At 38.7% G+C, this 23,819-nt stretch overlaps 1 protein-coding gene and 1 long non-coding RNA gene across 3 annotated transcripts in view; one reads left to right on the forward strand and one right to left on the reverse strand.

The window, feature by feature from the left end:
- ptprub (protein tyrosine phosphatase receptor type Ub) overlaps window positions 1-23,819 on the forward strand; it is a 219,493-nt gene that overhangs the window by 118,021 nt on the left and 77,653 nt on the right. For both annotated transcript variants that reach the window (XM_088932703.1, XM_088932704.1), the window contains exons 4-6: window positions 8,837-8,918; window positions 14,217-14,332; window positions 17,911-18,085. In XM_088932703.1, the coding sequence (XP_088788829.1) occupies window positions 8,837-8,918; window positions 14,217-14,332; window positions 17,911-18,085 (373 nt within the window). The remainder of the gene's footprint in view (window positions 1-8,836; window positions 8,919-14,216; window positions 14,333-17,910; window positions 18,086-23,819) is intronic.
- Window positions 4,861-5,940, reverse strand: LOC148820499 (uncharacterized). Its single transcript, XR_016094131.1, has 2 exons — window positions 5,865-5,940; window positions 4,861-4,931 (listed from the first exon to the last, which is right to left on the reverse strand). It is a non-coding gene; the product is annotated as an uncharacterized LOC148820499 (long non-coding RNA).

Genomic DNA, 23,819 nt, shown 5'->3' on the forward strand with positions numbered 1-23,819 from the left:
GGCTGACTCGTGCAAAGTGCTCTTGAGGTTGGCTTTCATAACCTTATTCCACACAGGGCCCATTTCAATAAATCAGAAGCCAGGTAATGAGATTAGACACTGCCTCGATCGATGCAATCGTTCTGCGTGTTGACTCCCCCCGATAAGCACAATGCCATCACTGCCTTTCTTTCAGAGTTAGGACAAACAATTAAAGTGATTTAGTTTAATGATTTTACAATGACGTTAAAAGTGCTACCGTGTCAGTTTCATAGTATCATTGCAGCATAGCAGAAACAATCTATAAGCAACAAGGTTCAGAAGAGCTATGGGAGATACAAGTGTGGAAATGCTAGACTAGAGGTAGGAAGTCTCAGTGTTCTGTATTTCTACTGTACTGTACATGTGAGGGCCTTGATTCTGACACTGCAGTGTACAGATATTCAAATCACTATCAAACTATATTTACGTGTACAAAATAGTGTTTTTATATTATATTGACAGCCATATTAGTCTGGGCCATTCCGAGTTTCTGTTCTACCATTATGGGAGGTCTTCTGTTGAGATTTTCAGTGGTGAGAAGGGTATTTCTCAGAACGAATGGATTTTTCATACTTTTTTTACTACTCCCTCCTCGAAATAGCAAGGCTTTACCGTCCAGTTTTAGGTTCCTGTTCTTGTGAATCTTTTGGAAATAATCTAATAAAATGTAATAAAATGCAGTTCTTTCTGAAAACCTTTGACCTCTGCAATATCTGTTAACACTGTGTTACATGGTCACCTATGATCAATTTATATATTTGTGTCAGTAAATAGATGTAAGCGTTCCAATTGTAATGGAAAATATTGTTTTGCACATTCAAGCTTTTTATGCTATTTTAATTGTTCTCAAGAAGCTGATGCTCTCCAAGGCCTCTCTGAACCTGGGCCAATTCTAGTATGATTCCCGGATTCCTTATTTCAGGGCTGCTCCATTCTTGGCTGATGTATTCCTGGCTAATGTATTCCACAATGTGGACCCAGAAAATGACGGAAACCCACTTTCCTAAGGTGGCTTATCCTGTAAATCTTAGATTCACTCTTTCAGCAGAAATCAATAGTGAATGATAGGCTGTTCTGCCTCATAATGTGCTGCAGCTACAACTATAGTGAAAACCATCAAAAAGGCTTTGGAAGCAGCCCAGACACACACAACAGATAAACAGGACCTTTTTGGCAGCTATATCTAAACAGCTACCCAGTAATGTCACAAAACGTAATAAATAGCATTATGCTGGCAGGAAAAACTGAAATTTGCAATCATGTTTTTGCTTTACACAATTCATATCCATATGGTTCTCACAGTATTCACTGCAGGCTCTTACAAACAAAGAGAGGTGACAACACTTCGTGTGTTTTTAAATATATTTTTTGTTGCTGCAAACTTGCAGATCCAGACGCTCTGACAGCTTGTGGTTTTGGAAGTGATATGGGAGAGAAAGTGGCCAAATGCCAAAGAGAAACTGAGATCTTCGCCTGCCTGATTTTCACTTTGAAATAAAAGGGCATCCTCTGACCTGGCTCCAAATTATCTATCCATCGTAATTCTTAGTAATACACAAGTATAACTATAATCACATGTATAAATAAAGGTAGGCGTCCACGTACCTGACATTGCTACTGTACATTGGCTAATTCAGGCCTTTCTCAGTACTGCAGATCTTGCAGGAGTGATCAGTTTCTTGCTTCTCTCATTGATAATAAGCAGATTAAGATTAACAATTAACAATTAATTTTGCACTGAAGTATTGCACAGGACCGGAAGGTTTGCAGTTTGAGAAAGCTCTGCGACTATGAAATAATCATCACTTTCTGGAATTAATTAGTGTTCTGTAAACTGTTCTGTAAACTGTTAAGTAAATACAAAACTTAACAAACAATATCTATCACACTGAATATATTTGAAAACAAACTAGTAACAGATAGAGAGTACCTATATTTACGCCTGTAACATTACATTTGCATATACAGTAGCTTTACAGTGTTATTTTTTCACTTATAACCAATAATAGTTATAAACAAGGACTTTACAATTCAGTGTTTCAAAAACACAATTTAACAGGATAAAAGCACATTGATTTCTGTAGGTTAGAAAATGTCTACATATAGTGATATATATGACATATATAATATAGTATAGACATACAGTAAGTGAAGTAAGTCAATAGGACTTTATTGTTCAACATTTTCAGTGCACAAAGCAAGCATTTTTTAATTAACAAGCATGCACAAACAAGCACTGTACATGCATAAGTAATTTTCCCAATAATAATTAAAAATATATTATTTCATATAATATCATTTGTGAGACTAACATTGTTCTTTAATTATAGTTACCTGCTGGCAGGCTCATTTAGCTCAATTGGATTCAAGTATTATTGAGCATATGTCTTACATGGCTTATTCATTTTCAATCAAGTCTCAGAAAGGAGCAACTTGAGTTTAAAATCACTTCTTGGGCACTTCTGTATTAGTGGAAGCCAAAAAAACCTGTTGGTCTGAAATGATTTAAAATACAGTTTGAATATTAATATTAAAATATTGTTTGTTTTAGATATCTACCTTATAGGAATTTGTGGATGTAATTTAATTTTCTGAGAACTGAGACAATTGGAGGGTTAGCTGCCACACACATATCACAGCTTATTGGTTAACCCGGGAGGTTTTTACTCTTAAGCATAAATATTTAATGTCTTTTGTGTGGAATTTCTTTGCTCATGTTTTGTGTAAATCAAATTTTCCCCCTACAAATGTGAAAGTTTCTCCTGCATCATGCACAGAGGAAACAGCAAACGGGGTGTTCTTCGTTAGTTCCACATACCTGTGCCTCCTGTGTTGTTTTTAGCACTAACCTCGCCTGCCATCTTTCCACGGCTTATTGTATCACAGAGGGGAAAAGAAAGTGAAGTCAGAGTTCACCTTGAACTTCAGACATTTTGCTTGAAGTCTCCACTCTCTGTCTTGTGCTACAATGCTGAGCCATGTGTGATTGGTGTAGGTGTCAGAGATAGGGAGACGCTTATCAAATATTAAAGATGTTATCGGGCTATGAAAAGACTAGCCACAAATGCAAGACTGTGCTCCTTCTTTCCAATTCATTCCTTTGTCACGTCTTTAAAGCAAACGTGTCTCACGTGGAATGCTGAAGTGGCTGGAGACGGGATTAAGGGTTAGTTATATCTTTGTGAATTAATTTTCTACTGTTTATACATGTGACTTAAAAATTTTTTGGCAGTGTCAATAACTCGGCTTCTTTTCCAGCTAGAGGGCTAATGGAAATCACCAGGTCTGTGAATGCCTCGCTGGAGATGAGCTGTAGTTTAGCTACAGAAAGGCAAGTGCCAGGCAGGTGCAGCTGTACGGCCCATCTTTCCCTGCTCATATGGGCCTCTGGTAGCATTGCAGTAAGATTAAAAGCCATTCATTAACTTAATTATATAACCAAATTATAAAAAAACAGAAACCTTTATAAAAAAACCTCTTGATTTCTGAAGTAATTCATAACACTGATAAAGTATGAGTGTGTGAATACTTGGTTTTTTGGTTATTGGTCTGAAAGATAAGAGCCTTTCCTGGCCCATAAGAACATAAAAATGGCCTCCTCTCATTCCTAACCTTTTAATTTCTCCAGCACATTTGTTAGTTCACAGCTGATTGACCCAAGGGTCTCAGTTCGTCCCCTCCGATTCATAATTCAGTGGAATCTGTAGAAGTCCACTTGGTTGACTTTGTCAGTGCTTTTAAGGATTTTGAATGCTTGGATCAGGTCTCCCAGTCTTCTCTGTTCAGGACTAAAAAGGCTCAGCCTGATAGTGTAGGAGGCTCATTACAGAATCTGTACCGGGAAATCTGGTATTCTGTATAAACGCCGTACTCAGGTGTGTGTATAGTGTTTTGCAAGCTGTGTCTTAATAACAAAGATGGAAACAGAAACTAAAAAGGCTTTGGACTGTGAGAAAATAAACCTTATTATCCATGTCTGCATTCTCAGCTGGAATGGGGTGTACTCTTATTAAGTGGAACAGGAGAAGAATATGCATGTGGCAATAGGTGAGATCTGAGGATGCCTGAAACGCTTTTATTTGTAGTCTGATATTTTTGTCAGGTTGAGAAGCCTTGCATTACCCATCTTACATCACTAGTCCCTTGTGTCAATAATCCATTGGCTTGCTTCTCTGAGGAGTGTCTCTCTGAGGACCTCTGTACAAAACATGGCTTCTAAAAGAAGCTCTAAAGAAGACCATTTTAGATGTTGAAATGGAGCCATATCCTAGTATCCCCTCCTGCCGTTGATATCCACTTGCAGAGATGGCTTTTCATTAACTGACGCACATCTGTCAGACCTATAATCGGCCTGTCAGAGTATTGATTATTGCATTGTTGGCTGTTGAGTGTAGCTGATTGGAGCAGGGGGGAGAAAAAAGGGGGGCCTGAATTATGCCAGCTCTCCTGGGGACAGGTCCAATCCTCTCTGTTCTCCAACTACAAAACCTCTTTCCAAGTGTTTCATTATCTGGACAAATTGAAATTGACTCTTGTCTGCAGTCTTTTAATGAGAAACCTTTTCAGCCAGCTGGCTTGGCCTGACTAGAGCTTCCATCAAGATTGAACTGGGTTTTCTACAAGCTGGCCGACCATCACTTAGACTCACAGCACTTATCATAAAATCTGAGAACGTTTAAAGCCCCATTATCGTATTTTTATGCCATTACAAAATAGTAAATGCAGGTCTCAGGCATTAAACGTTTACAGTGGGTCCAGAGTCTGCCATTAGGATTTTCTGGTGTGTTTGGATTTTTAACTAAATCATTACGTTTTCAGAACAAAACAGGTTTACAAATGTTTGGGCTGCTCTCTAATTTAGTTTTAATTGCAGTCATCAATCACAAATTTCTTTGATCTGTTGTTGCCTCCTGTCCACAAAATACAAAACATTACAAAGTATTTAGTTTAAAAGTACACATTCTGCATATAGAATTATCAAAGGGAAATTGTGTCCTTCTCTAGAACCTTGAAATGTTTTTTTTATTAAACAGAGCTCTATTTTACTGCTTTAGCTGTTTTTGTTTTACAACCTGTAGCTATAATAGCCAAACCCTCCCCCCTACATGAAAACATACTATTAATCTCTCATTCTGTGGTCCCAGCCATCAGAACAAAAATACACTTAAATTCAAGCCTTTATTGCTTCTCTGCAATTTTCTTTTTTTACCTGCAATTTCTTTTTCAATCATCTTGAAGGCTACCCTCTTCAAATAAAGTTTAAAAATAAAAAAACATGGTTGCATTAAAGGCCATCAGCTTTTTTTCTTACTCAACGAAGCTTCAACAGTCAACAAGAAATGAACAACTAAAAACAGAACTGATGACCTAACACAGGAAATACAAACACGAAACCAACTGAGAAAAAGCCAAATTAGAAGAAAATCAATTGCTTTTGTAGTTTAACCCCAATCAATTAAAATATTTATAGACCAAGAAATACATGTTACATCTTTATATTTATGTTGTCTGTGCCTATCTGTCCCAGTTGTGATGTTCTCGGCAAACATTAAAGTAATGATTAAATACATTTGAGCCAGATTAATATGTTATTTTTCCTTTGCTGCTCGTTTGCTAATGTCTGCTGTATTATGAGCAGGAAATGAGAGATGTATATTTGCTGGTTTTAGTATGCCAAAGCCAAAAGGACTGTGGTAGGTACTGGAAATGCTTCTAACAGATTTTGTTAATACAATATTACCATGCACATTAAAATTGGAGACTGCTTATACGAAAGTAAAATTGTAGCATTTGGATGAATGCTTTTATTTATAGTGGATGCAGAGTACTGTTAATGGTTTCACCTGAGATTTCATTGTAACATATGTGACTTGGGTATAGAACAGCTTCTGGAGGATCCTTCTTCTATAAAGACATTAGTGTGTGCCATTGCTGTCCTCTTGTGTCTTGTTTCATCATTTAAGGATAATCGGATGTTCCAGACAAAAAGGTCATTCTCCCTTATGGCATTATCTGCTGGTCCTGTTGCACAGAGAGACAGATGTTACAGTAGACTGCACAAAAAATACATTTGGGTATGCCACACATTTCTGCGTGCAGGAGTTAATTGTGCATAATAAATATGCTTTGAAAACAGAAGTTCTTTAATTAACCTTGAAAATCTCATGGCTAGCCTTTCATTCCTTAAAAATGTATTAGTTGCTGAAGAAGTTGTTAATTCCCTGACTTTTGTTTATTAGCCTTTACCACCCTGTTGGACCATTCTTAATTAACAGAAAACATTTTTGACTGAAATGTCAAACTCTGAAAAAAAATGAAGGCACATCTTGGTTCATACAGTCACTGTTTTTTATGTAGAATCAGAGGACATCTCCCATTTAAAACACGGCAGTTTCCAAACATTTGTTTCTCATTTGACTCCAATTATCCCTGCTTATGTAAATGCCTCCAAAATGTTCATAATGCATCCATTCTCAGTGGGGAGAGCTTTAATAATAAATCCTTACATTTATGTGCTTTTCTGGGCACTCCTCTCAAAACGCTTTACAGATAACGGGACTCCCCTCCACCACCACCACTGGCGACGGCAACCATAGTGCACCTGTACTCTCACCACATACAGTATCAGCTAATTACACAGAGCAAATCAATTCTAGAACTAAAATGGAGAGCTACCTTGTGGCTCATTTCCAGTTTTACTTAACCTGGAATTTAGTAGATCCATTTTCTCAAACTTTTAAAAATCAAAAACATCACACATTTGGATAATGTAGAATAGGATCACAGTGCATGGTAAATAGCAGACAGTCCTTTACACTTAAGGAATTAAGGGTGGCAGGGCTAGACTGCAATGTGTTTGCTGGTACTTTAAAAACCCATCAGTTGTTCACAGGATGCGATGGTAAAAAGCCTCGTCAACAAGAAGAATCCGGGGTGCCCTGACAGTCAGTGTTCATGTGGGTGTTAATTTTACAGACTGCCTCTCTATGGCAAACCTGATCTCAAAGAGCCTTGCAGTAAGCTCCCTCCAGTAAACCTCAAGCCAATCGATCGCACGCGTGTCAGCCTGTGATGTATTGCAAAGCGAATCAGTGGGATGACTCTAATGGCTACCCATTAAAGTAAAAATACATTTGCAAAAGAAAAAGAAACTGTGTCGATCATCACGGGCCTGGTGTCATGAGGATTCTTGGAGTGCAGTTATAGGCTGATATATTGTCAGCAGTGTAAGGTGTTGCCTGTTTTCTCCTTTGTGGTAAATAGTGAAACAAGCCATCTGTAGTGTAGAGCTGGATCCTTTCTGCCTGAGGCAATAAGACGTTTACACGACTGCGCCAGCACATTAACTTTACAGACTGGAAAATGTTACGGAAACTGGAATAAATTAGCCATGTCTTGCCAGATAAATTCCTGTAGTTATTTATTTATACAGGTATTTATGCATTACCGTTTCGTTTTCCATCATTTATAATTCCAGGAAGTGTTTTCTTTATCCCAAGCCGTGCTGACAAAATTCTAGTATGGCTTCCAAATGACTTTTACACTTTACTGAGGAGTCTGCTTGCCTTCCCTTCCTGATAGAATTAGCTGCAGGATAGTGTTACAAGGCCAGAACTACACTGCCCATAGTTAGGTTTATTTAAGGGTAGCAGTTTAACAAAATGCAATTGTAGAAATCCACTCAAGTTCATAGTACAGGAAAATTCACATTACTTATGTAATTAATTCAGACTTACTCTCTCTTTAGCAAGAAATTCTTTTATATTGCATTTTGACATCATATACAAGCTGTTCATTCTTAAAAAGATACACACTGATCTTAACTGAAAATATTCTTCTTGGATTGTGTTAGTGATATTTAAAAAAATTAAAATAGTTAAAATCTCTATTTGAAGATACCACCTGCAGCTTTCCTTTTGTTAATGCTTATCTAGCCCCAAATGATAAACTTTAGGTGAAGAAGGTTAAAGGTTCATAATTTGCTCTCATCTTGCTTGATCAAAAAACATTTTTAAAAATGGAAGCAATTTAATGAAATGTCTACACGGTAATCTTGTGAAAGGTACATCCCATGTTCATCCCACCAGGATTATAGTCACACAGCAGTATATTCTGATATACTGAATTAAGATGGAATGGAACTGAATAACTGAATTAAGTAATCAGAGGATTAAAAAATAGCATGGAAACAATGTTAAATTAAGGGGGTTTGACTACAAAGAACTATATACAATACTAGAAATCAGGTCAATGCCTGCTATTTAGGTTTTTTTCATTTGAAAAGGTCTCTCACCTTGTGAGACAACATGAAAGTGCAGTTAGAGACGAGTTCAGACTGGAGTCTGGGGAGTGCTTAGGTCATGGATTTGAACTGCATTTGAAATAGGATTTGGTGTCTGGGTGGCACGTCTCAGTGCCGCTGCCTCAGAGATCTTGCTTCATTAGGAACTACTGTGTGTAGATGTGTTTATAAGTTCTCTTTCTATTTTCCATGGGTTCTCTTCAGTTTGCCCCCCACTTCCAAAGACGTGTTCACTAGACAGACTTCCGTCTCGTCCAGGGTGCAATTCCGCATTGCGCCCCGTTCGTTCGGAAAAGCCCCTTGATGTTGAGATCCTTGCCAGGAATAAGTGGTTTTCTGATAATCATTGGATGGTTGGGTTTGGAACTTGTGTCTGATGCAGACCTCTGATTGAGGCAGCATATCTGAAATGCCAACTACGTTGTCTCTGTGGTCACAGGGGCTGCATCTCGATTCCTATTCTGTTGTTCTTTGGCTCTGAATTTCTTCTTTTTATGTCCACTGTTTACATAGGTCCTGTTTGAAGCGACCATCTCAAAGGAGCGCCGGGGCTACATTGGGATGGATGATATCTTATTGCTGAACTACCCCTGCTGTAAGTATGTGCTGTGACCTTTCAAGAAGGAATGAGAGAACAGCAGATAAATTTCCTGCTGAAAAGATTGTCTGCGGTGTCAAAACCCACAGGGCTCATGAGTGGAATGATAACATGTTAACCCTTTACACTGAAGCAGCTTCTATTCAAATATCTCATTCTAACACATTACATGTTCATATTATAAGCATCAGTGTGTGATTCATGATTGTTCATCCTGATTAGAAGGTCATTTTCATTGTTAATGATCAATTCCAAGAAAATTGATCTCTAAAAAGGCTTCTTGGGGCTTCTTTCCAAGAAATATCGAGGAAGCGTAAATCTGCCCTTCTGTGCTTCTTTCTTGTGTGCAGTTGTGCTGCGGTTTTGCAGTGGTGGACACAGTGATGTCCTCCCATTAAGGTAGAGAAATCCTGTTAGAAATTGACTGGCAGAAGGAGTTTATCACGGCACATGAGAATTTTAAAAGAGAACACAAACTAGTAGAGCACATAGCAGAATATGCAATAAGAAAAGAAAACATTAAAAGAAAATACAGATGCTACATTTCCAAAGCCATAATCTTAAAGACACTGCTTGTTTAGTTATACTAACTTTAAATTTAGCCAGCAAAGTTACTTTTTAGATTGGCTTCAGGTGAAATTAGTGCTGCTTCAACAAACAGTTCTTCAGAAGAAATGGATAAGAACACTATAAAAGGTTAGGTCGTATCAGGTGAACTTAATCTGCTTTAACTTTTTGGTTCTAGATTGTTGAAAGATCACAGTGAATTGCTATCTAGGAACTAGCTTGGCAATTTCTTCTTCTGATATGGTAATGAAGTGTGGCCTGTTCCCCATGTATGATAGAGGGATCTCCGTCACCGTCCGCGGACAGCACAGTACCTCACACACGTTATCCCACTTAAATGACACGCGTTCACGGATCCATTTTCCTGTCAGCTATCTAGCTAGCTCGCGAGGGTGCACACATCGGGACTCGGCTTGCAGTTTCCTATTCTATACAAGCAAGAACATGACCACATTTCACCTCGAAATCACTTCCGGTTATTCGTAGAAAATCAGACAAACTCTCACGGATAACGTTATGTTTTCTGTTTATTTGTACTCAGTTGTGTGAGAGAGCGCACTGTTTATCTGCCTACCTTTCTTCCATGTTGTGGTCACTGTGCTTCCTGGGCAGCCTGACTTCCGGGTATGGTGGCCTCATAGGTCCAAACCCAGCCCCTCTTCTCAGCTGGGCTTTATGGTGTCAACGCTGAGTGGTGCATGCGCACATCTTCCAGAATAGGAAGTACCATTTTGCACAGATACCGTTAAAATGAGTAACATATTTTGTTCATGATTCTTTGTTTTATTTTTACATTCTGTATAGTCTATTGTTAAAAGTATAAATTATATGTTTAAAATTGTAAGTTTAATGATATGATAATGAGATGATAAGTTTAATTTTAATGTGAGAATGGTACGGTCCGAGGGGGCAGGGCTATACTGTGCCTATTTAGGAGGTTCCTCCGTTAGTCTGGGGGAGAGGTAGTTGATAGGTCCCAAGTGAGTCTGGATTCTTGGTTTATAGCTCTTGGAGGAAGGGTTTGTGTATTTTTTGTTCTATTTTGTTAATTTTTTTTGCACTATATATAATTATTTTGTTGGTTTGTGGGGAGCACTGTCCAAGTTAACCACCACTTTTGCACCTAAGTGCTATTGTGGCTGAGCCATTATTCTATTTTAAAAAGAGCACTTGGGCACCCCTCCAGCTCTTCCTGTGAAACCATGGTTATATACTGTAAAGTCTGATCATCTGTGCTTATTGGGATTAATTTTGCATACTCAGTCACCCTAATTAACTCAGATTTTTCTGAAGAGCAAGACTACATTGTACCAGCTGTATATCCTAAACATTCCTAGACAAAGTTGATAGATCAGAACTCTGAGGTAAATGCATAACCTGCCAGTGCCTACCTGAATGAAGGGAAAGCTGTGTGGGATTTTTGCAACTTTTGCATGCTCATACTGTGCCATTAACAAGACTGAGCAATATAAGCAATTTTGCTCTGTTTCATTTTAACATCTACATAGGACTGACCTTGTCCTTCAGTGAAATGTCTTATGAAAATTTAACACAATAATATTTTACAAATGTGATGAGCCCCTTAGCCTGTCAAACACGTTTGATTTTAGTGGATAAGTGATCCAAGGATAAACCACCAATTTGATTAAAAAAAGCTAATCAGTTCTAACTACATGGCTGGGCAGCTTGTGCCAAAACCCTTTATGTCAAGAAGTGCTTCATGATCTCTGTTTTAAATGCACTTTAAAACTTGTCTTGTAAATGTCAATTAGAAATCATAAAGATAATTTAAGTTTTTTCATGGTTTTATTGCACTTGTAGCATGCACTTAATTAGGTCCCCTGGTTTGTTTTTTTCCTTTTTCACTGTGGGTTCCTTTTGCTTATAGTATTATTTTATCAGCTGTTATCATGGTACAATTATGTGAGGGTACCTACATGTATAGTGACTCTTTTTATTCACACTGGTTGAACCTCCTTTAGTCACCTGATATGGGCAGAGACAAATGTTTCTGATCTTCACTCCATAGTAGCCTGTGCCTGGTACAGGGTTGATAGTTTTCTGAATTGCCTGTGCATTGCAGATGCTGTCTTTTGAACCCCGCTGTTTCCATTAAATAATTAAGAATCTCATTAGGACACAGTGAGTCAGTAGATGGACCTGGATGAACTGTGTTGAGTGGCAGTGTTCCAGGGTGTTGAAATTACCATTTGGCCCACAGAAAAAAAAATGAAATCATCTCCTGCTTTAAATTCAAGCTACACAGCTTTGCTGAGGAAATATGCATGACATTTCTATTGTGCTCTCCTGAGCCCACGTTTTTATTTCAAGCAAGCATTCGAGTAAAATAAAATATTTATCATATTATATAAGCCTCAGGACAAAATCTGACATATTTAAATAAGTCGATCGTCAAAGGCAGACCTTTTGTTCCATATTTTTTTGTCTCTGCACTTGTAAAGACGTATGAATTATAAATTAACCAGGGGTCCCTTAGTGGGATTGTGTCCATAGGAAAAGCTGAAATCTGTAGATTTCATGAGAGTAGCATCCCTCCTGTCTGTTTGCTGAAATAAGACCAACAAATTGCCAGTTCCCTAGCCAGAAATTAGCAGCAGGCGCAGAACCTGCAGGCAAAACTGGCTGTCTCTTTTCATTTTCAGTTTAGCTTCCATTGCAGGTTATTGTATTTCTGTCTTGCGACAGTATTTGGCAATGTGGACTAGATTCTGTTATCACTAATTATAGCATTAAAGCATAACAAACCTGCTATTGTGTTCTAAAAGGTTAGGGATCCCATTTTCCATAATTAAAAGACTGGACACCCTGCTTAGGAAATTCTGCAATATGCTGGAAGGCTTCTCATGAGATATTAAAAGAGAATCTGAGATTTGCATTTTTCTGTCTGATTCTTTCTTTCTTTTATTCCTTTCTTACGTGTTCCTCTGTGATTGCAGTTTGCCATGCTAGAATACAGCCCAGAATAAACAGAGTGAGGATATCTCTCAAATCCATGTTTGAAGAAGTATCTTGGGAAAGCAAATTCACAATACACTATTGCAAGGAGATGGTGCAATGTAATTTGTTTTCCCTTTGCATGTATCGGTGTTGATAGGCAAAATAATAATTTACATATGCTTGTCTTTGTTTTTGTGTGCATTTTGAATAAGCTAGGAAGTAAAATTAAAACAGCAAGAAGTGAAATTCTTACAATGTACATTTTAAATCAAACTTTTATTTAACCTTTTAAATCAATAGTGAGCAACTAATAATAATTGACAAAGATGACCTATAAAGTTAGACCGGTTTTGCTGTATGAGTAAATCAACTTGCTGAAGGAGTCAATAGTATTGTCCCACCTGGGACTTTGACTCCTACAAAGTCCAGAACCTTTTAACTAATCCACACTGCTGAGGCCTATTATGAGGAAAACATTAAAAGGTCACATAAAATTGGGCAGCATGGTGGAGCAGTGGTTAGCATTACTGCCTCACAGCACTGGGGCTGTGGGTTCAATTCCTGAGGTGCTGTCTGTGTGGAGTTTGTATGTTTCTCCTTGTGTGTGTGGGTTCGTGTGGGTTTCCTCCTGGTGCTCCTGTTTCCTCCCACAGCCCAAACTCAGACAGGTAGGTTAATTGGATTCTGGTAAAAGTGCCTCTGGGGACAGACTCCGGCTCCCCCACAAACACGACAGATAATGCAGTTAGATGAGGGGTGGGTGGACACTTTAATTAATTCATCGATCTGATGTGCACCTCTCATCACATCACATCACACCTTCTTCTTCAAGGAAAGTTTATCATTGTGTTACTTGTATACTTGTTTGCTTTACAAATATATTTGAATTCCAGTGTCAAAAATTGTTACACCTACAAATATGACACCTAAAGCAATGTTATAAAAATCTGCAGTAAAAGTAAGATAACCATCTCCTAAAGCCCATTAGAGCTAAAGGAATTAATAAGTCAGGAGATCACACACACAGAAGATCATGTGGAGGGCTCAAGCCTCAGAATTAGTGGAGTGAATGGAAGGACGTCGGAGATTGGAGCTAATTTGAGATTAATTTTTGAGAAAGCCTCAAAAGAGAGTGTTTTTTCCAGCGCATAAAGAACAACACTGTGACAATTCTTCACCGCTATTACTTTTACCATTGCGGTGGAATACTGTATATTCACTTTTTCATCTTTTTCCCCATTCTCTGCAATGAGCTGCACATTCAAAAGCCTCTGATGGAGTCACATTACTTTTGTAAATAAGTTGACAGTAAATAGCCTGCATTCACTGTTTAGGCCTCTTTTTTTTTAGTCAATTTCAGTTTCCGATTCCAAACGGTGCACTATTAACTGTGAGCTGGACTGAGTGTTCAGACAGATTCCCTCAGAGAATTGAAGAGAAAACAAGCTTGCACGCAGCACACTGCCTTTCAGATCGGAAAGCATAATCTATGTTGTATGTATATCACTGTATTTTGTAAATTGTAGGGGTTTATGTTCTGCATCATTAATAAACTTAGTGTGTGTATTTTAGACCGAAAATATTAGGGTGTAATTATTAATTGTAACGGTAAAGTTATTTTGTATTTACAGTAAAAAGGTTCGCAGAAGGTTTTCAAATTCAATGGTCCATCACCTGAGCTGAATACTCATTACTTCAGTACAGTGCTTGAATGTAAGTTCCTATTGTGCTGTGTCAGTAACCTCTGTTCTCCTTCTCTCCCCTCTCCAGATAAAGCCCCCCACTTCTCTCGACTGGGTGATGTGGAGGTTAATGCTGGTCAAAATGCCACCTTCCAGTGTGTGGCATCAGGGCGGGCGTCAGAGACTGAGAGGTTCCTGCTGGAGGTAAGTATGGAGCAGAGTAAAGCAGGCTGTCTCTGTTCCAGCACTAAGTACTCATTAAAACTGTGCTTCTGTGTAGAATAAAAGCCATCCTAATAATGAAATAAATGTTACATGCTGAAATTGATACAGAAAAAATCTACTGTAGGTGTACCTAGGTGTGCATGATTACATTGCTATTTTTTACATAGTTCAGTGATGCACTTTTTTCATTAATCTAGAAAGAGCTGATTCTGTTGTCTATGATGTACAGTACAGGAGTTACTCTACAGTATACACTGCAAATGATGGTTTTGCTCAGAATAATAATTCTGCACTGTAGGATGTCTGGCTGTAAAGAAATATATTCTGAAAATCTTCCTTTAAGTAGATTTAAAAGGCATGTTTAAATCTACATAAATCCTACTTAAGTCTGGTTTGACTCTGTGAGTTAGCAACAACAGCGGTGCTGCAGAATGGCAGCCCCCATGGTGCCTTGCAAAATCTTGGGTTGGTTTTATTTCACATGGTGTCTAAGGCTGTATTTGTGGGAAACAGTGGCTCATATCCTGTCGAGGCTTTAAGCCGAACACATTATTCTAGCAAAGTGTTCAGTCTTTTCGTGACTAGTAAAGAGTTTTTTTACAAAAATGAGATCACAGTAATGCAACAGCAAGAACTCTGAACATAACCCATGAAGGTTCTGCCTTGTTCAAAATACGTGTTGGCTCTTTCCTTGTTCAATACGCGTGTGTTTTTCCAAAGAGGACGGCTTTTGTATGTAAATTTCCCCTTTGTAAATTAAAAAGGCTACTTTTCATCACTCTGAAAGAACTGCCCTTTCTGCTTTGCTTTTTACTGCAGGATGAAATACATAAAGAGAATAAAAAGAGAGAGTTTCCAAGCCTCCATTTTCCCTCCACTATCCCATTTGAGCTTTTCATTGTTCAACCTCTGTGCATATCAAGCTAGAAAGCTAATTAGATTGTGGGGGTATGTTACTATGATGATAACCTTGCTTTCAAAAAACATATTTAGTCTAAAACTGAATTCCTGGAAGGGGTACATTATAATGTCCATCTGTACAGAAACCCAGAACCTGAGGAGCCTGTAAAGTAAAGGTGCTCGGTAGTTGTGACTTTTGAGTTACGTGTTTGTTATACAGTATGTTAAGTCATGTACTGTATAGCTGAACATTGCCTGATTTTCTCTGGGCTATTTAGACTGCACAGGTAGAGGTGACAGAGCACTGGAGGAGTTGGCTCAGCCTCACTTGACCTTGCTCATCACTCACCCCTGTAAGAACAGAGTTAATTCTTTATTTCATCAGTTCATTATTCTCATATTCTCCTCCTGTCAGCATCTTGGTTGAATTCCAGATCAGGCCAACAGGTGTTATGAGCTTGCTTCCCTTAACTGACTAATTAGGGATCAATATGAAAATAAAAAGTTTGGGCTCATAAACTATTTTCTGGCTGGAATAAGGATGTTAGCTGTGATAGACGGAGGAAGTGTATCACTTCATGGAGATAACCCTAGTCCAAATCTAGCAGCATAGTCCTGTAGTTTTATAATAGTCTGCTTGGAGGAGTGTTTCTCTTCCTGGCCTTTTGCAACTGGGTGGTGCTAGGCAGATGTTGATTCTGCCACGATCTGCCATGTTAAATAAAGCCATGATCTGACAATATTTTTCTTATTAACAAGAATTACATTAAATACATAATTTTAAAACACATTCTTCAGATTTCAGTCAAATTGGTGTGTCCGAATTGTCTCTGTATTTGTGTCCTGTGAGGATTTCCAGGGTGTAGATCCATTTTACTATATGCCCTCTGCTTCCAGGATTACAGGAATATCTCTGACAATGGATTGGCATTCTGACGATGGGTTAGATAATTTAACAATGTTTTACTATGAGGTTAAAATCTCCACACTTTTTAATAAATTACATTAATTATTGAACATCTCTTATATTGGTTTGATTTATGGCTAATGAATTTGTTTCTTGACCGCAGATATAACTGGGTTGCTTTTTTTCATTGATCGTTTCTGATTGATTTATCATCAGACAAATACTTTTTTCTGTGGTCTTCAATTCTGCCTTCTGTTAGCCCCTGGTTTTATGTTATTTAATTATCCTTTTTCCAGATTCCTCTTGGATCCTGTTTATATTCTGAATTATGCACTCCTGCTAATTGTTTTCAAAGTTTCTTGGTGTTGATTTTAATAGCTAATGAAAACATTGTGATGTTTCTGTATTTCCATTTCTTAAAGTTGTTTAATTAAGCAAAAAGATAATATTGAGGTCAATGATTTTCACATTCATTTAATGCTAATCAGGGCTGGAACTGGCAGGCACTAAAATGAGAAGGATACAAGAAAATCAGATTGATCTAAGAAGGGGTTTCACTTAGATTAGATTAGAAATTCCAACTAATGATCCAATATGAAGGCAGAGGGCAATGTGTTGCAGTATGTCCCTTGTGAATCACATACTGTATTGGTTTGAGATCCTGTCCACACTGTGGACAATGAAGGTCTCGAAACTTTAAAACAAGATTCTTAGCCATAGTATCACAGTCAAACATGAAAGAAACCAAATTTATCCTCCTTAAAAGACCTCGCATTAATTGGGTTCAAAGTGGGTTTCCTGCTCTAGAACCATCATTTCAATGTACAGTTTGTCGTTTAGTAGTGGTTATATTGTAAAATGCTTTTGGATCCTAGTTTAAGTTTGAATTGGAATACATAAGTGCCATTAGGTAGAATTTTAAGATGGAACAGGCAGGCACTAGACATTGCAAATAGTCTAAGGAATCCCTACTATACTGATGTACGTTCATCTGTTTCAGAAATGCCGCCAGTGGAAATGCCATGCAGTGTGAACAAGGCAATACATAAAGATGATAAGAATGGGATGCAATGATCATAGAGGTTCATTCTGGAAGATTCTGTCGATAACAGTAAATCAGACAAATCTTCGATAAACACATTTTGCTCTTAATAAAGATGTGTCTGGAAACTGTTGTTCATTAGTATAAATAACTTGCAAAACCATAGTTATAGTTTTTTTAGATTATCATTTAAAGAAAGTGTATTCAGCATTCTTCCGAATCATTAGGCAACTCTAAGAGGTGGTTTAACTGCTCTAAATTATGGGTACCAGCTATGCTGAATGTGAAAAGGGATATACTGTACTGAACTGTCAGTAGTCTTGGAAAGAAATGTATGATAGATCACCTTGCACACAGAATGCATCCTGAACCATGTGTAATTCTGCATAAAGAATTTTTTAGAAAAATGAATTACTAATATTTGTCGTTAATAAAAACAAAATTCCAGATCATTAATTTGTAACATGACAGATGATGAAAATGGCACATGTGCTTCAGGGCTCCCTTCTGTTTGAAGTGAATGTGAAGATTTCACCCTCTTCAAATTTCAGGTCTTGACAAGGTTGGATTACAAAGAGCTGTGCTACTCGGGTTGATATTGATCCTGAACTCTGTTCTCTGCCTGGGTAGCCAGTCGTTCTTGTTGAGAGGGTGATGGGGTAAGTGGTGCTGAGCTGGGTGTCTGACTCCCTTGCGTTTCTCCAATAGCGGCACAATGGGGACGTGACTCCGGCCTCCTCGGTGAAGCACCTCAGTCACCGACGCTTCCTGGCCTCCTTCCAGCTGGACATGGTCCAGCGGGGCGGACAGGACCTGTACCGTTGCGTTACGCAGTCCTCCCGCGGCTCAGGGGTCTCCAACTTTGCAGAGCTCATCGTCAAAGGTAAGCGCCCCAAACATCCACACTGGCCTTTCACCTCCCTCTGACTGTGAGGTGCTTACGATGAGCACCGATTCGGGTAAGGATGAATCCAAAAGCACCTGCAAATGGGCAGGCCAGATCCAGTACAGTAATCTGTGCTAAGAGAATTGTCTGTCCGCCCTGTGTTTTCAAGTGTCTTTTCATGCTTTGAATGGAGTGCAGACACATGTGCACGCTGTGGCAACCCATTGGGCGTGTTGTAAAGGAATCCTTAAAAATAGGAGGATCTAGGCCAACAGACACACAAAACACCCAGCCTAATGGGTCAAAAGAAGGTGTGTTTTTATTTACAGTGCGGGGAGTAAAAAAAAGCCTAAGATCCTTTTTGAGCTACTAAATTTCTTCTTGAAGTCCCTCTCTATTACCGCAGAGCAGCTAAACTTCTTACTGGCCTCAAATAAACTCTCCACTGAGACTCTTCACAAAATTGGCAGACTTTCAAACATCCACATGCTCAACTCTACCGTCTCACTCAGACGGTATTTAGTTCAAGCAGTATTAAAGACCTCAAACAGTTTCTCGGGCCATGGTCAGTCCTTCTCCCTCTGGTGAGTGCATCTCACAGGGGTTCTGCCCTCGACCACTTCTGTGTCCCTGTACCCACACTTGCGGACTTGCGCGTTCTGGCGCAAGCCTGCAAGGGCTTTTGCCGCCCCATTTCTAAATTTGTGTGCTCAGCAGCGCCCCCAATGTGCCCTTCTCTGAAATCCACTGAAGGGAATTGCCTGGAATTCTTTGCGGAATGGTGACGTTTCACTTTCTAACCTATCAAAGCGGAGAGAAGACACCACGGAGAATAAAACATTCACGTGTTTGTTAGTAAATGTAAACGTTTTTACAGTTTTAAAACTCGTAATATGTTGTGTAAAAATAAAATATTATGTGGCTACTTTAGGTTCATACTGCATGTATTCTAGATATGAAGTTTTGACATAAACCTTTTATTTCGTTTCCACATTTTCGACTGATGAATATTCGTTTACCAAGAAATATTTAATTGCACAAGAAATATTTAATTGCACAAGAAATATTTAATAGTAGGCATATTTAATAATTCAAAGCTTTGAGATATTGCCAAGGTTACCTTATTTAGTTTACATTGAATGACCGTGAAAGTACATACAGTAGCTTTGAATAAACAGTGGTATTGCCAAGGTATCCGTAGTTTACTTCGCCCGTACTGAGTCGAGCCTGCTCAACACGAATGAACACGATGTGTTTTTTTGTGCAGGGATAGACCAGATGAAATTCAATTTAATCAAACTGCCAGCTGAGAATGTAGAATTCTTTAACAATAATTTGCCTGCATGCACTTAGTCACTGGAAAAGCAACATCAACAACAGACAGCATTTTGACCCCGAGCCGGTAACCAGCGAGAGAGACTTAGTGCCGTCATGCGAGGCTGTCCCATTACTCTATATACCGATGCGCCCTCGGATACAAGCGCACAGAAGTGCGGACTTGGAGGAAGGGCTTAATGCGCAGTGCAAGGAATGCAAGACGGCCTGAGACAGCAGGTTCACTTGTACAGACAGAACCAGAAGGCGTCTGCTTCCTGCTTTTTAAACAGTCACCTGACCAGTTCTCTTCCTGCAACTGGTCAGGTGACTCAGACCAGCGGCATCTTATTCCCCCAGTGGTTTCTCGGGAGTGTGGTCCAAACAGGGCTCTTCTCTCACTAAGCCAATGAAAAATAGACAGCTTACCATCCTGGCGTGAAAACTCCCTTTTCCAAGCAATATCCTGCCCAAGGGTTTAGCTAAACGGCCAGTGTTACCATGGTGGTAAGAGTTTGTTAGCCCCGTAGCTCAGACAGGCTGGGGTTTTCTTCTGTAGCTACACTGATGGAGTGAACCTTGGAACCAGAAAATCCTGCTCCATTTCCCTTTCACTGGTGATGGGGCACCATTCCACCAGCTCTGCATAGACCACCTGTTTGAAGAGGAAGTCGAGTGAATGCAAGCAGAGAATTAAATAATCCCTGGCTGAGATGATTTATTTCTCTCTTCAATCAAGTTATGGATGAAATCATCTGTATCTTCCCCAGTGAATGCAAAGGATTTCTTCAGATCAGTGATTATCCTGTGCAATATAAAATGCTTCAGACATTCTGCGTCAGAAATAGTACTTTCCTGTAGTGTATTTATATACTGAATGCTCTAAAAAAATAGTATAGAAAAAGCTTCTGTATCTAGTTTTAAGATATTTTCATCGGCTCTTTTACCAATTAACTTTGATGATAATTGTCTTTTTCTAAGCTGAAAAAAGCAGGTTGATTAAGTCATCGATTTTATTATTGTGTAACAACCCTAATTTGAAATCACCAATCATTTGTAGGCTATATTATTTTTTTGCCAACCTTTACTGCTTGGTAGAGAATGAAATATGTGGTCATGCTTATATGACTCTAATACAGCAATACAAGGTTAAGTAATTAAAGAAATACAGGTATTGATCAAGTGTGCAGTCTTAACAGGATTCCCTTATCCCTTATTATGTATTTTCACAATTAAAATAGTCATCTTGAATTCCATGCAACATTTACAGTCTATATACAGAAATATCGTTTTTTTGTGACAATTAAAAACATTATCTTTTGACCCTGAAACAAATAAAAAAAGCATCAAAATAGAGTCAGCAAAGAGCTAAGTGAATTATCTCAAGCTATTCAAAAGCAAAACTAGTAACTCTGAAACAGGTGTCCATTCACTGAGAACAAATCTTATTACTTTTCAGCAGATGGTTTTGACAGAGGTGGCCTATTCACTCTTCCCACTCACATTTCTAAGAAGAATAGCGTCTGTTTCTTTTTAATTACCTGATGAATTAAGCCATGATATTCCTCTAAAAGAGTGTTCAAGCATTAGTGCTAAATAGAGTTACGAACAAGTTATGAACGGTAAATGATGCACACTGCCGCTTGCTGTGAATTCTGCGATTTATAGATTGTGGAATATAAATGTTTTGGGTTTCTGCCAAGTTTTACCTTTGTTACTTTTATTCTGAAAAAGAAGGACACTGTTTAACAATTATAAGCAAACTTAAAGTTACTTATGCTTTATCTAATCTTAAACAAAGATGATCTAATCTTAAACAGGTTTAACACTGATCAATTTCAGTGACTCTACAAGTGATGACAGAAGATTAAAGATTACAAAACTGATTTCTGGAGTTACTGGAGCTCATGTAAGCTCTCGTCCTGAACCTGCTTCCACTTTGTGGCCAGAGACATTGCTCTCTTGTAATATGATTACATATTAATATTTAGGTGCAAAGCATGCCTTTCAGTGCAGGATTATGTGAGTGGGTCTCTTTTGAACTATTGTGTTTGATCTGAAGGGCATCCTGTCTGCTTTACAAAAATAAGATGAAAAATGAGCTCCCTGGTGCTGGCAGGATCTCTGGGATTTCCAGGCTGGAAAACTATAATGTTTTGATATTATTTATTATATTTTTCTTTTTACTGATGAATGTGTTAGCAGTTGTTTTTGGAGTGCATGTTAGTATCTCTTTAATTAAATCCACCAAGAAAGCTACATCGATTTATTGTTTGGAAGCAGAAGCTTGGTTTTTTCTTTTTTAATGACTTCAAAACTTGACCTCCCACTTAACCTTTCTTGAGAGCAGCAGGTAAGCTTCTGTTCTTCCTGGGGACTGTTCTGGAGTTTATTAAACTACTTCTAGTTTGTGAGAATGCACAGTATCTACAACCACAAAATTACATTGAAAGCAACCAACAAAACACAAAAAATACTGTAAGAGTCAAAATGGCCACGATATAGTGTAAGAAATGTACTAGCAGTTATGCACTTTGGCAAATTTTCTGGATTGATAAGAAATGGTAGCACCCTCTGAATAAAAACTACTCCTTCTTTTCACTCTGGTTCTTTCTGCTGTTCCAACCAAAAGGCAGTTCAACACATATTGTCAATTGAATTTCAGAGATGATTCCCACAAAGGGCCAAGTCTGATGTGGCTGGAAGGAGAGCTTATTACTGTTCTCCACTCTGCAGCCACTCTCCCTGCTGCATGCCTTCTCTGACAGGAGCCTGGAAGATTAATCAGAGCCCTTGACCCAGCTGCCATTCCAGCTGGACCATGATGCTGTGCGCTGCCGAGTTTCCCACTCCTTTTCCCTGGGGGTGTGTTTGGTGACGGTGAAGGCACTGTGCCCTAGGACAAAGCAGCACATGAAGGCAGGAGCGACAGGAGACCCGGTGCAATTTTTCAACTTCGCTCCCCTTCCTTTTAACTCTGCAAATTCCACACCAGAGGATCTTGTGGCCAGGAACATGCTTACCCGGCCGGCAATTGTACTAGAGTACTTGTACTTGTACTTGTCTAGTGGCTAAGATAAGCATGGCTCATCAAAAGCACAAATTCTCAGATACTGTAATGCATAAAAATAAGTGCAAATTGAAATGATGTGGCAACGTCTTACTTAGATGTAAATTCGTACTTCTATTAATATTTTTAAGCCTACAGAACAGATGCATGCTGGGGCCCCTCACTATGCAGAGCTTGTGTGTATGAGTGTGAGAATTAGAACAACATGACATATTCCACTTTGTGGGAATGCTATGGCAACAACTGCTCGGTTACATACCTGTTATGCTGTTACCAGAAGTTGTGACAAGTGATGATGAGGGTGACATTCTTTAATGAAAGGAATACTTCACTGAGCTGGTGAGTGTAGCATACAGCAAATGCTTTAGTACATAAGGCACAGAGCCTTACTATGTTAAGGGGGCCCACAAGCATAGTACAGTTATCCAGTGTTCCCTGTGGACTATTGCAGATATCAGAAGTATCAGTTTTCTACGTCAAACCGCCACATATTTCAGTGTTTTTTCTGCTCCATTTCATGGCTCCCCCTGTGTCAGATACAAATTAATTCTTTGAAAAGGCTCATTACTGCAGCAAACCGTTCTTGCCCTCGTTGACTAAGTTTCTTGGAGTGCACTGCTAGATTAAGTGTCGAAAAGTGAATTTGTATGGGAGTTCAGATCCCAAAACTGGTGTCTCGGCTGCATTTCTACAACACCCAGCAGGGAGAGCCTATTTAAAACTCGTTATTAGTTTTCAATTAAACAAGGAAGAAAAGTCTGTAGTTTGGAAATGAGCTGGAGCTCTGGAAATGTGTGCCGGTGCCGTGAGAATGTTTATTTTTCCGTGGCTGTGTTTTCAAAGGGGGATTGCAGTGATTCTGCCTTAAGCAAGCAATTTACAAAACAATTTACATTCATCTTGGAGTTTAGCATGGATTTTGTTGGGTAGAGCAGCAAAATTCCCAGCTTTTTTTCACTTCATTTGTAGATATTGTTATCTTTGTCTGTCCAACCTCTCTCTCAATCTCTCTTTGTTATGTGAGATTTTTTAGAAGATATAGATTTTACCATACAATCTTTGAAAGCTGTGCCTGCAAACATGGAAATCCAGTTTGATGTAATGATAAGCATCTAACCTCAGCCTTGGATTTCTGCTCTGCTGACAGGCATGTATTTAAATATCAGCCATTAGTATAGACCAAAGAGTATAGAGTTTGTTCATGAGCTGACTTAAAAAAGAGCGTGGGCTAGTGATGCAAAGAAATCTTAAATTCATGCAACGTCTGATTTCTATAACATTACAGAGCAATTACAGTGCTTGGAGTGCATGATGGGAGATATGCAGTAGCCCAGAGGTTGCAATCCA

The sequence above is a fragment of the Atractosteus spatula genome, chromosome 14, assembly GCF_055471065.1.
Source record: "Atractosteus spatula isolate fAtrSpa1 chromosome 14, fAtrSpa1.hap1, whole genome shotgun sequence".
NCBI lineage: Eukaryota > Metazoa > Chordata > Actinopteri > Semionotiformes > Lepisosteidae > Atractosteus > Atractosteus spatula.